This window comes from Dipodomys merriami, unplaced genomic scaffold, assembly GCF_024711535.1.
Source record: "Dipodomys merriami isolate MVZ:Mamm:240054 unplaced genomic scaffold, mDipMer1.0.p SCAF_3, whole genome shotgun sequence".
In the NCBI taxonomy this organism is placed as follows: domain Eukaryota; kingdom Metazoa; phylum Chordata; class Mammalia; order Rodentia; family Heteromyidae; genus Dipodomys; species Dipodomys merriami.
Window position 1 is genome coordinate 92,128,538 of NW_027204492.1, and position 13,737 is coordinate 92,142,274.

A 13,737-nucleotide genomic window follows, 5' to 3' on the forward strand; every position below is an offset into this window, starting at 1 on the left:
TGGGCAGGCAAGTTCGTGAGGCTCTTATCTCCAATTAAGCACCAGAAAACCAGGAGTAGAACGGTCAAAGTGGTAGAGTGTTAACCTTGAGCAAAAGAGCTCAGGACAGCACTGAGGCCCTGAGTTAAACCCCATGATTGATTTAAAAAAAAACATTCAGAAATCCAGGAGAGTCTAGCACTTTGTAGAATTCCAAGTTGTTCAGTAAGATCAGGCCACAGAGGAGATAGAGCAGTGGGAGGCAGAAGAGGTCAAGCCTGGGCACTAGCCCCTGGAGAGGAGGGACCTGACCTTACTAAGGCAAGGAATGGAAAGCTGCAAAACAGAGACAGGGAACCAACCTAAGTACAATTATGATAAGTCCTTCAAAGATGGAATAATAGAAATGGGAGAATGTGCTAGGTGTTGGTAGTTCACGCCTTATAATCCTAGCAACTCAGGAGCCTGAGATCTGAGAATCAAGATTAGAAGCCAGCCCAGGGAGGAAAGTTCGTAAGACTCATTATCTCTGATAAACTACCAAAAAAGAAAGTCAGAAGTGGAGCTGTGGCTCAAATAGTAGAGTGCTAGCCTTGAGCAAAAGAAGCTCAGGGATAGTGCCTAGGCCTTGAGTTCAAGCCCCAGCACAAAAAAATAAAAAAGAAGAAATAGGAGAAAGAAAACAAAATTTAAAACTATTGTAAAATACAAAATGTAGGTAGCAAAAATACCCATGTTAAATTCTTCTGTAAAGAGCAGCGAGATGTTTACCCATGACGAATAAGAATTACTAACATGTCTCACTTGTGATTTTGGGTACCCGGATATGTGAGGTTTTTGTCCTGGGAGGGGCATTTCTAAACTTCAAGTCTGGTCATATCCTCCCAGGGGAGGAGATGATGCAGAATCTGATCCTGCCGCATCTGGCTGCATTTTGCAGTCCTTCCATGCAGACTAGCAATTGGCACAGGAAAAGGCTTGCAGAGCCTTAGAAAGGAATTGAAAGGGTCGTCTCCCTTGAGTACTGCATTTTCTTGGCGGCCAATGCATTGCTCACAACTATACTGTCTTTAGTAGCAATGATAAGACAAAAAGCCTTATCACTTCAGTCTCCTTCCCCATGAACCCATGGAGGCCTTTCATCAGGTAACTCAGAAAGCCTGTGTTAAGTGCAAATGCAGCCCACACAGTTACAGTGACCAGACTTTCCTAGCCTTGCTTAGCAAAGTACAGCCTGTAACATAACAAAGTGGGCTCCCTATCAGTATGAAGCCAGCCTGCAGGCCCAAGGCTCCCCCAAAATGCACTTCCCATCCATTAAAATGCAAGCACAAACTAATAACCAGGTTTCAATGAACATTAACCAACATAGTGTTATCTTTGATGAAGAAAAATAAACCCATTTTAATTCTATTTTTATTATCTTGAAGGAGTTGTACAAAAGGGTTACCGTTCAATAAATCAGTTTATAACTATAATGCATCTTGACCTATCACTCCTTTCATCGTTCTCCCCCATCCCTCGATAAATCCATTTGATTCATGAGACTAATAAATACACAGTAAGTCAGCTTTTATTTTCTGAGCACTATTGTCCATCCTTTAGCAGAAGAATAATGTGTCTTACTTATCCACTTTATCATATTTAATAGTACTCTGCCAAAAATTTGAACCAAGAGTGTGACTTTTTCAGTTGTTTAAAATTTGTATAGGCTCGTTTAAGTTATTTATTTCTTCCTTTAAGTGTCTCTCATTTGTTTTCTTTTCCACATAGGCACTGAAGGTCCTGAGAACTGCAGAGTTTGCTCCTTTTGTTGTTTTCATTGCCGCACCAACTATTACTCCAGGTTTAAATGAGGTAAGAGTGAATCCATTCCCCCCACCCACAAATAAACAGATTCTGTGGTAAGGATCCATGTGTGTTGAACACACACAACCAAAGCCCCAGAGTCAAGTGTGGTGTCTCATGCCTTTCACCTTAGCCTCCTAGGAAATAAGGATAGGAGAATCAAAGTCCAAGGTCATCCTGGGCAAAAGCTGAAAACTCTATCTGAAAAATAGAGCAAAAAGGACTATTAAGTTTGGTTCAGGTGGCAGATTGCCTGCCCAGAAGGCTCTGAGTTCAAACCCCAGCACAACCAAAACAAAAACAAAAACAGCTCTCTCCCCTGTCATTAAAACAACAAAGTGAACCTCTGATTTATCCTTGATTCTGGGCAGTTCACTTTTCAGAACATGAGATTCTCTTTCAGTACTCAGAACTTAGCAATGTAGTTCTTCTAGATCAGAATCATTAGACAGATTCCAGACTTTGTCCCAGCACAATCTGAAGCAAATCAACCCACATATGCAGCAAAAGAAAGTTCTAGGGGAGCAGGCTGTGAAATACAATGCTCAGTGAATCAGCCTGTAGCCTTATCAATAAATCTACATCTAAAGTGCAAGGGTAGCTGGGTGCTGGTAGCTCACACCTGTAATCCAAGCTACTGAGGAGGCTAAGATCTAAGGATCACGGTTCAAAGCCAGACAAGGGAAAGAAAGTCTGTGTATCTCTTATCTCCAGTTAATCACCAGAAAACCAGAAGTAGAGCTATGGCTCAAAGTGGTAAAGCACTAGCCTTGAGCAGAAAAGCTCAGGGACAGCACCCATGACTGACAATAATAATAATAATAATAATAATAATAATAATAATAATAGTAAGCATCCTCGTTCTCCTAGAACAGAAATATATCAGGTGTCCCCGTACCCTCTAGGTTGCCAACCCACTTCCTTTCAGGTAGGGTTATGCTAAGACAACAGAATTCCCCAGGGGCCAAGAACTGCTTAGCCTGAAGAGAGCTGTAAGGAATCTCTAACCTTTACCAGGCTATCTAGTTTCTCTTTCAGGTCCCTGAAGACTACCAAACCTATAAGTGAGTTTTGTCAGACTGAAGGTATCTCTCAGTAATAAAACATTTGTCTAGCATGCACAGAGGCCCTGGATTCAATCCCAAGTATCACAAAAAGGGGGGGGGGGGGAAGCAAGCCAGGTTCACACCTGTCATCCTAGCTACTCAAGAGGCTTAGATCTGAGAATTGCAACCTGAAGCCAGCCCCTGTGAGAAAACTATGTGAGACTTATCTCCAATGAACCACCGATAAACTGGAAGTAGATCTGTGTCTCAAAGTGGTAGAATGCTTGCTTGAGCAAAAAAAAAATGCTCAGGGACAGTGCCCAGGCCCTGAGTTCAAGCTCAAGGACCAGCACATGCACACATATGAAAAGAATAGAAAAAGTAAAAAGCTCTGACCATTTGCAAGCCAACACAGGTCAGCAGCTGGCAGAGAGCTGGTGCCCTCAAGAGTTGGCTGCACCCTGCCTATCCAAGCCCTCCTATTGCTCGGCACACAGGGCAGCCTCATTTGTCTGAGCAGGGTAATAATGCTTACCTGCTGTTAGTTTCTTAATTAGGAAGATACTCCTGTACAAAATCATCCTGAAGACCATTGCTTTCTTGTGTTCTAGAAACCATCAGAGGAGTCTTGGCTGTGTTCAGCAAATGCTGACCTAAACTTACAATTCAGTTAAATCATGGCTCAAGAATTCTCCCTTTGTGTGCCTTTAAGGACAGTGAAATATTTAGCTTTACCTATATTATTCATATGTTGTCATTATTTTTGTCATTTCATTTGCAAAAGGCATATTCCTTTGTAAGATTCTACTTTCCCATCTTCTTTGATGCATAGCATGTTTGAAACTCTACATTGTGGTTAGCTTTTATCCTTTGGTTGCCATGTATTTTTCTTGAATTATCATCTTTGCTTTGTTTTTGTTTTTGCCTGTTTTCTTGCCCTTTTGCTAATTTTCCATAGCTACCAAAATGGTGCAGAAAATTGCCTGTAAGTACCAGCTTAGGAGGTGATGAAATACAGCCTTGTAGAATGTAGACATTTTGTTCCCACAAATCCTTGCTTTCGCTGCTAGAATAAAGGCATTCTGTTTTCACTGAGTTAAACCCTGCTCACACGTGAGTCAAGCACGCAGGCAAGCTGTTGTAGAAGCAGAAACTGACAAGTGGAGCTTCATCTTAAAAGAGCCATAACAGGGAGCTTTGTTTGTCTGTAAGAACTACATTTAAAATGTGATGCTCCCAGCCATAAATTTTCTAGAATGTTTTCATCAGCCCAGCTTTCTGAGCCAATCATAAACTCTGCTAGTGGGTTTGGAACACAAAGCTGAAATAGCAAATCAAACCCCCTAGCCCAGAAAGTGGTTTCATAGAAACTGTGCCTTCTCTTCCTGGGGTCCTGATAGGAAGCACCCTCATCTTTGGGGGGGGTAGATGCATGTTTGTTTCAAGAGGGGGGCTGCACTGTGGGGTTTTTTGTGTGAAATAAGAGGCATAGTGAAAATACTGTGCTTTTCCAGTGCAAGCAGAACGTGTATATATAGAATGTCAGAAGATGATTAGTAGCCAAGGTCTTGCTGACCCTGTGGTACTTAACATTGACATTCAAAGTATGCCATGTCCTGCTTTGAAATTCCTGTAGAAGATGACAAACCAAGGTAGGACATTCACAGGTCACCATGTCCTCTTAGGAGAGCTTGAGTTCCTGGTTCTTCTCGAGTCTGCCAGTCCCCACTGAAGGGCTGGCATAGAAAGCAAGTGTCTTCATTTCCCTTCAGATGCCTGTTGCAGAGAATTGCACCCACACAGATGAGGCTTGCCTGGGCCCTTTGGCAGCTTCCATGGGAAGTGTCTTGCCAATAACAGAAGGGCCTCAGAGAAAAAGAGGAAGGATCTTAAGCCATCACTGGGTACATAGTGTTCCCAGCCCCTAAAAACACCATGTCTTGTATTTTCTCTGGAGATCATTCTTCGTCATCCTGGGGCTACGTCTCCCAGAAGAATTGTCTGGTCTGTTCATTTAATATAAATTTAATACTTATAAAATTCATTCATGGGTCAAGCATCAGTGGTTCACTTTTTAATCCTAGCTACTCAGGAGGCTGAGATTTGAGAATCACAATTCAAAGCCAGCCCAGGCAGGAAAGTCCGTGAGACTCTTCTCTCCAATTAACCACCAAAAGGCTGGAAGTAGAGCTGTGGCTCAAGTGGTAGAATGCTAGTCTTGAGCACAAAAGCTCAGGATAGTGCCCAGATCCTGAGTTTTCAAGTCCCAGTACTGGCACACACACAAAAATCGGCTAATAACCAGTATCAGTTAGCCAAGTGTTTGTCTTTTGACCAGCATTTACTAAGCCCTCACTGTGCAAGGTATCTTGCCTAGCACAAGTACATAGCAGTGACATAACACAAGATCAATTATGGGGATAATTGATAAACAGATATTTAAGACTTACTGCATGGCCAGCCTAGACTATGCAGTGTTACACTATCTGCCAGTATATGTTTATATTTACCCTTGTGTACATATATGTAAGACTCAGGCTAATAGTTCACCTGTGATGTATTTGGCTAGTACCAGGGGGAACCAGGTAGTTAACTGGACTCCCAAAGTTTACAATTGGAATTTGACCTTTGGGGGTTCAATACAACAAATTGATTCATGAAAAATGTAGAACCAAAGCAGGGCACTGGTGGTTTATGCCTGTAATCCTAGCTACTCAGGAGGCTGAGATCTGAGGATCACAATTTCAAACCAGCCAGGACAGAAAAGTCCCTGTGAGACTCTTATCTCTAATTAACCACTATAAATACCAAATGTGGACCTGTGGCTCAAGGTGGTAGAGAGCTAGACTTGAGCAAAAGAGCTCAAGGACAGCACCCAAGCCCTTAGTTCAATCCCCACGACTGACAGAGAAACAAAAAATGTAGAAGCAAAGCCAGGCACTGGTGGCTCATCCTAGCTACAAGAGGCTGAGATCTGAGGATCAGAGTTCAAAGCCAACCCAGGCAAAAAAAGACTGTGAGACTCCTGTCTCTAATTAACCCTCTCCCCCCCCCTCCGCTGCCCCCAAAAAAAATTGAGAAGTGGAGCTGTTGCTCAAGTGGTAGAACATTAGCCTTGAGCACAAAAACCGTAGCATAGAAACCATAGTCAGACCCCTTCATTCAAGCCCCAGGACCAGCATACACATACACAGAGAGAGAGAGAGAGAGAGAGAGAGAGAGAGAGAGAGAGAGAGAGAGAGAGAGAGAGAGAGAGAGAGAGAGAGAGAATGTAGAAGCAGACCTGTTCCCATTGAAACAAGACCCCAATCTTGAAAGAATTTCTGGCAAAAGGCAATCCTCACAGGTCAAACCTGGGATCCCCAGCTTTGCTGTGGGTTAGGGGCATGTCCTTCTCCATGGCAAGCCTCCGTGCATAGAGTTCAACACCTTCTCTTCCTTCTTAGTTGTTCTCTTGGGAAATGGCAAGGCTGTGTGAACAGTGCCATTTGTCTGGCCATTTTCCAAGGCAGACCAATTTTCAGGGAATTCCTCCATAGCCAGTTGCTGTTGTGTTGGAGAAATGGCCTTATTACAACCATTATTCCTAACACCCAGAAAGCTCTCCGCCCCCCCCCCCCCCCAGCATCTACTACTGTTGAATGAGGGCCATTATATGTAATTGAATTCCTGGAACTTGCTGAACCTTTAAGTAGAAAAAAGGGAAAATGCAATTTAATTTGTTTTCCAAAGATAAGAGCTTATTGGTATCAACACAGCTGAGCCCCAGGTCCATCTCCAGTAAGCTTCAAGGACCCAGAAGAGGGAACCAACAGCTCAGGCCTTGCCATGGTAACCCTCCCATCCAATAGCAGAGTGGCTCCTTGTAAACCTGACTTGGAGGTATGAGGGAAGAACCACTGTACCCTGGAAACCCACATCTCAAGTGGCCTCACCCCAACTGGCTCTGGGGACAGGCACAGCTAGGCCCGAGTGGCGCCATGTGTTTGTGAGCGTGTCTGTTCTGTTTGTTGTGGAGCCCCCTGTTGCATGTCAAGCGATCACACCTGCCAAGTAGGATTTCTACACCCCTCCCCTCGCCTCTTGTGTCATGGAGCCACTTTAGCCTAATGGGTCTTCCTCTTGCTACACTTGTGGCATGTCAAGGTGTGTGGCCTTGACTGTTTCTGACACTTGGGACAAGCAAAAGTGTGGAATGCGAAAAACAAATTCCAAGCCAGGTGCCAGTGGCTCACGCCTGTAATCCTAGTCACTCAGGAGGCTGAGATCTGAGAATGGCAGTTCGATGCCAGCCCGGGCAGAAAAGTTCGTGAGGCTCTTAATCTCCAACTGATCACCAGAAAACTGCAAGTGGTGCTGTGGCTCCAAGTGGTAGAGTGCTAGCCTTGAGTGAAAAAGCTCAGGGACAGCGCCCTGGCCCTGAGTTCAAGCCCCATGACTGACACCCACCCCCCCAAAAAAAATCCAACTGACCTCTGTCTTCTCTTTGCTTTCCCTTTTTCCCATGCCCACCCTACCTGTACACCCCATCCCCTATCTCATAGGATGAATCTCTCCAGCGCCTGCAGAAGGAATCGGATATCTTACAGAGAACATATGCACACTACTTCGATCTCACAATTATCAACAATGAAATTGATGAGACAATCAGACACCTGGAGGAAGCCGTTGAGCTCGTGTGCACAGCCCCACAGTGGGTCCCAGTCTCCTGGGTCTATTAGGCCTCTCCCCCAGATATCTGAGCATAACTGGGAGCCACCTCATACATGGAAAAGCCTCTTTTGTTATCGGCCTTGTGTCAGCAGGTCATGGTCCCTAGAGACTACCTAGTTGTAGTGTGACCTACATTTATAATTATTGTCATGTCCAAATAGGTAGGAGGAGAAAAAAAAAACAATTACACACTAATTTAAAGAGACAGTATCTTTTTTAATCAGTTCTCCTAAACTTTAATAAAATGTATCTTTAAATGTATGTATTATTCAATCCTTTGGAATGTTATATTTTTGGAAATCATAGCTTTTTATTTCCAAGGCCCCTAAAAACTGCACAAAAAATAGATGCTGCTTTCTATAATCTATTTTAATAATAATAAACAATGATTCTGTTACCTTGACTGGGGGTGGAACACTACATTCTTTTTAGAGTCTGATTTTATGGATTGGAAAAATCTCTTTCTTTCCTTTATTTATTTGAAATAATTAGTCTAGTGATTACAAAACAGTCATAAATTTTTAAAGGCCTTTTTTTCCTCTCTCTTTTTTTTTTTAGAATAGTATTTTTTTTAAGTCCTTTATGTAACATCCAGATAATGTGATACTGTCTCTTTGAAGCACCCTGTAAACCTTTTAGAGATTTGAAGTTGGGTCTTGACTCTTAATGCATGTGGACAGTCGCGAGCGTTTATGCTGTCGGTGTGTCTGTGTTGGACAAAACAATCTGTAAATCTACAGCAAAGTACATTCCGTTCACGGGGCACACCCAGGGGAATAAGAATAAAATGCTATTATGACTAAGTTGTAAACCTATGCACATCCCTTGCATTTCGGGCAACTTTATAAAAAAAGAAAAAGAAACTGATTTTTATTAATAATAATCATGTAGTGAAATGTGTTTGTAATTTTGTCTCAATTTAATTTGTTGTAAGGTGGGAGGGGGAATCGCTGGTTTTACCATTTCAGATCTGTGTTGTCTTAAGAGTATTAACGTTTTACTTAAGCAAAGAAATGAGGATTTTTAATCTGTATGTAATTGTTTTAAAGCACCCATTTTAAGAGAAAATACTGTGCAATCGAGAAACCAGTTTAGGCATTTGCTATAAACTGAATTATTCCAAAAGAATAATCTATAACAGCCCTGTAAATCCCTTTCAAATGATAACTAACGGGACAGTCTGACCAATTTTTTTTAAATATACTTCCTTTTATGTGTTCAATAATTAAATGCCTTTGGCTCCTTCATTTCATGTTAGATTGTTCAGGTTTCCAAACCAATAATCTTTCAATTTTATAATTTGTTAGATGCTTGTTGACCCATCCAAGGCCCAGGAGCGAGTTATTGGTTGGCTGGGCCATTTGAGCAGCCTGATTGGGCACAGCTTGAACCATGTCATCCTTACAAGGCCACCTGTGGTCTCTCCTCCCTCTTGCTAAATTCCTTGGCACAGGAGAGTCATCTGTCCTTCTTGCTCTAGAGACATTCACCATCTCATCCCCCTGCTGTGAGGTCACATTCTTCTTTATACCAGACATCTGGGCTGGGGTTCCCAGACTCTTTGCCAGAGGCCAGTAGACTGCTTTTCTTTAGTGCATAGGGTATGGGGCACTTAACATTAACCTGATCCTCAAAAGCACACAGTAGCTTCCGTTTCTTGTGGATTAGATGGCCTCAGCAGCATCTTATGCCTTGGCAGGCTCAGCCACTCCTCTTCAGAGGCCAAACAGAGAAGGCTTTCTTGTGTACTCTTACCTTCTCTATCCCCCCCCCCCACTACTTATATTAAACACACTGATTGCTTCTCTCTGATATCTGTTTTTGTTCATCCCAGATGAGTCTACAACTTACTAGCAAAGTGTTGAGTGAACTACTTGTGTTGGGACCCTATGGTAGGGTGATAAGACACCCACCAGAGACCAGCTCAACAGTGGGCTCACCCTAGTTGCCTAGGGCTGTGTTAGGAAAGGTCTCTAATCGATGCCAAGGCCAGAGTCATTCCTGCAGTGGCACTGACAAAAGGCCAGGTTTTACTCCATGTCAGTGTCCACTCTACCTCTTTTCTAATGAAGCACAAAGAATACAACCTGGAAAGTACAACTGGAGAATGCAAATGTCCTGCCCTCTGGTAGAAGTCCTCCTGTCCCTCCCTGCTTGCCCTTTAAGACCAAATGTCCAGAAATGCTGACAATGCCTTTCTGGAGCCATCTACTATGTTCATAAAGATGGGCTGAGCAGAGGAGGAGGAAAGTGAGGCCAGCTTAAATGCTTGTGGCCCCCAAGGACAGAAAGGCACAGTGACACTCAGACTTTAGCTTTTCTCTTGTTCTCTGAGGCCCCCAAAAGCACACAAGCAGCTCCCCATTCCATTCCACCATTCCACTAATGCACTCTCCTCTAAAACAGTGTCTTTATGACCTAGCAAAAAAAAAACCATTTCTGAAGTCAGAGTACTTTCAGTATATGGCTGCTATGCCCCAACTAAGCAATCAGAGGAAATTGCTAAAAGCTTCTTCACTGCCACAATCCCATCAACAGAACAATTTCTTTCCCTTTTAAAGACCAGAGTAAATGATTCAATTACTCAAAATTTATCAGTGGTCAATTGAAACTGTTGAAGAGCCACATTGAGAGTTACACACACACACACACACACACACACACACACACACACACACACACACACGAATCCTATTCTCCATGGGGGGGGGTGCAGTGGGAGGAATGTTTTGATCTGTTGAGTTCTTGGTTAAAAAAGACTGAAATGTCCCGATTTTCTAATCATAGGGCAGTAATTACTTTGCACAGGCAGCATATTCCATTTTAATGCAAAAGGAAAATGTCACTCCATTTAATTTATCTGGAAGTTTCCCAGGGTCGAGATAACATTGTAGCTTTTTAAACTACAATTAAATGTATCTCCTGTCAGGTGGGATGGTTTAAAATATCTGCTCAGAAAGGCAGCAAAATGGTTGACCTACTTCTTTGCTATTTGCATTCTGGAAGTGCAATCCCAGTCGGTCCTATTGATGGCGAACACGAGTTTCCCCACTCCAGGAAGAAATGCCGGAATCTGGCTCCCCTTCCTTGGGGTCCAATTCCTTCTCCCTCTGCTGGAGCCAGCCAGGGCCCAGCCTTCCTTTGAAGTTCTAGATTCTCTTTGTGGAGTCTTCAATATCAAGAGCTCTTTTGTTTTAAAAATTACTTGTAGATGTTTCTTTTTGAAAGCTTCCAGTTCATTCCTCTTAAAAGTTCAGTCGATTGAGCCATCCTCCAAGAAACAGCATTATGAAGAGGCCCAATCTGGGTTCTGCCCCTTTAAGAATAAGGCAGCTCAGAGCACGCTCTTGTGTCTCATTGATGTGAAGTCTTTTTGTTTGTTTGTTTTAATCATTTCTGCTCACTTTCTCAATGGAGGGGGAGGGGCAAAGTTAAGCTTAGCTTGCCACTCACTGTTCAGCTTAGCTTGCCACTAATACTACCAAGAAAACAGCTTGGCTAGTACATTCTTTTTTTAAAAATGCTTCCTTGGAAAAAGAGAAGGGGGTACAACACAATGAATACCCTTCCTCCCCCCAAAAAAGCCCTTAAAATCCTCATCCCTCCTTGCTTTGCAAACTTGTGGGCATCTAGTGGCTTTTGTTTTTCAGAACTGGGCACAGTCTAAGTCCATCCTCTCACCAAGGGCTTACAATCCTAAAGTTTATGGTGGCCCGTGGTAGGTTAAAGGCCCCTGAGTGCATTTCCTTTGTTCCTGCAGCTGATTAATTCTTCTCTTAAAAGATTAACTTGCTCTGCACTGCAGCTGACAGAAGGGCTACAACTACAATCATCACTCCTTTCATTTGATGTGGTTTGCCCTTTTCTAGTATCTTTAGAAATAGGGTTTCCCTCTCTGCTGGGTATTCTCTGGTTACAAGACCATTTGAGGGGAGGGGTGCTTAATGCGTGACTGGTTCTTGCCAGGCTCTCACACCTCTGTTTGCCTTAAACTTGGAGCTGTGGGAAAGGTCAGATTGCCCAGCTTCGTGCTCTTCAGCTGTCAACATCCATCCAGGGAAGTGGGGAAAAGGAGAAGAGACTGTTCTCTGCCATTTTCCCATCTGGTCTTTGCCCTGTCGCTTTGGGGCCACAGCACATGGACGCACACATCCCTCCCCCCAACCAACAGCAGTGGCAGGAGGGTAGTACCATCTCTAAGACAGTCACCCCCCCCTAAGTCTTAACTCTTGGGGGAGAGGGAAGAAATCCTGACTTCCCACCACCTCTCACCTACATCAACTCCCTTGAACCTGTGCAAATGGACTGAGCAAAAGAAAACTGAAGTGACTTCGTTTCTGCCCCCCTCCCAAGCACAACTCCCACCTCTCTGCATGTGCAGAAGTGGACAGCTTGGCTACCACTTTGGGGTGAGCTTCATTGTTTCTGCTGTGCCATGGAGGAAGTTTGTGCCAGTGATTTTCTTTTTTTCTTTTTTTATCCGAGGGAAGCCGGAAAGAGACGGGCTCTCTACGCAGGACAATCTCTATGAAGGGATTTGTGCTTGGGAGCAGAAATGGGCACTCCTCCAGAGTGAGTGGGCTCATCTATATTTCTTTCATTTGGATGAGACCAAGAATTAGGGAGGTTGATGGAAATAGGACTTAGCTGTCTGCAGAGGAGTTGCTGTGGTGCAGGTGGGTGGTGCACAGGCCAGGTCGCCATTCAGGCTCAGTTCTGGGGTGATTTTGCATAAAGTTTTGCCAACGTGTTCTTTTTTTTCTTTTCTCTGTATGTATTATTGCCTTTTTATAAAAGGTTTTGAAGTATTTGTCTCAGTGATTAAAAAAAAAAGAGAGAGATGTTCATAGTTGTTGTATAGTTCAACCATATCCGATTGTAAGTATTTGCAGGGTACAGCAAAGCCTTAGCTTGCAAGAGGAGCCGAAGGGGTTGGAAAGGTTCGGATTCTTTGTAAATGTCCTGCTTTTCTTTCTCTCTGTGTGTATCTATTTACATGCCTTAGCACTCCCTCCCATCCGGAACCCTTGCCCTGTCGCCGGACCAACCACAATGCTGGTGCCTGGCCGGCACTGTATAAATCCAAACCCTAGTTATCTTGTGTGACAGGGGAAGAAGAGAAACTCCATAGTATTCTTTGTAGAATATACATACCTGTAGGATGCTGTGTACGGGAAACCATAGCATTGGGCTTTTGTCATTTCAAAGTTGGAGAAATGTATGAATAAAATGTATAAAACATGAAAAGGCAGTTGTCTCACATTGTAGGCCAAACAAGCTTCGGGGGCCACACAACATGAAGATCAGAGGAAGAAGAATGACCCAATTTCTAAAACTCCTGTCAGGTGGGTGCTGGTGGTACACACCTGTAATCCTAGCTACTGAGGAGACTGAAATCTGAGGATTGCGGTTCCAAGCCAGCTCAGGGAGGAAAGTCTGTGAGACTTTTACCACCAGTGAACCACCAAAAAGCCAGAAGTGGAGCAGTGGCGCAAGTGATAGAGTGCTGGCCTTGAGCACAAAAGTTCAGGGACAGTGCCCAGGCCCTGAGTTCAAGCTGCAGTACAGGCATACAAAGAGAGCTCTTGTGGACTTCTTCTACAGGGTTATGTTTCACATACCTCCCCATAAAGGCCCAAAGAACAGCTCCCATCCTACCCCCACAGAGATGCACCTCCCGATTCCTCTTGTCCAGCCTAGAGGTCTTCATCATCAGCCAGCTGTTAAAGACTGCATCCTGACAGCAGTTTCATACATTTGGATGCAGATTTAAAATAGCTTTGGATTTTTCTTTAAAGGGAGGGAGCATCCACGTTGTGGCATCTGCTAGAAATAGAAATCTAAATTGGTGTCAGTGATGTAGGCGGCATAGCTCAGAAAATATGGCTTTTGTTTGATGTTTATATCGAAAGCCATAGGAGGGAGCTGGCCCCAGAATTGACATTCTTCCTGATAACCTTTGCAGTCTTATGTTTGATGTCATCTCTGCCTAGAGACTGCGATATGGCCCCTGACTTGCTACCCCACTTGTCTAGTTTGCACTCTACTTTTCTGTCTTTGCATCCTGCTTACTCCATAAAGGGCCCATGTCCCAGGCACTCACCTGGCTCACTTTAAGAAAATCCATATTCAGGGACCATAAACACAAGTG

General features: G+C 43.6%; 1 protein-coding gene across 13 annotated transcripts in view; it reads left to right on the forward strand.

The window, feature by feature from the left end:
• Cask (calcium/calmodulin dependent serine protein kinase) overlaps positions 1-12,825 on the forward strand; it is a 347,639-nt gene extending 334,814 nt beyond the window's left edge. For all 13 annotated transcript variants that reach the window (XM_070040601.1, XM_070040608.1, XM_070040597.1 and 10 more), the window contains 2 exons: positions 1,753-1,836; positions 7,418-12,825. In XM_070040601.1, the coding sequence (XP_069896702.1) occupies positions 1,753-1,836; positions 7,418-7,594 (261 nt within the window). In that variant the 3' untranslated portion in view covers positions 7,595-12,825. The remainder of the gene's footprint in view (positions 1-1,752; positions 1,837-7,417) is intronic.
• Positions 12,826-13,737: the final 912 nt, after the last annotated feature.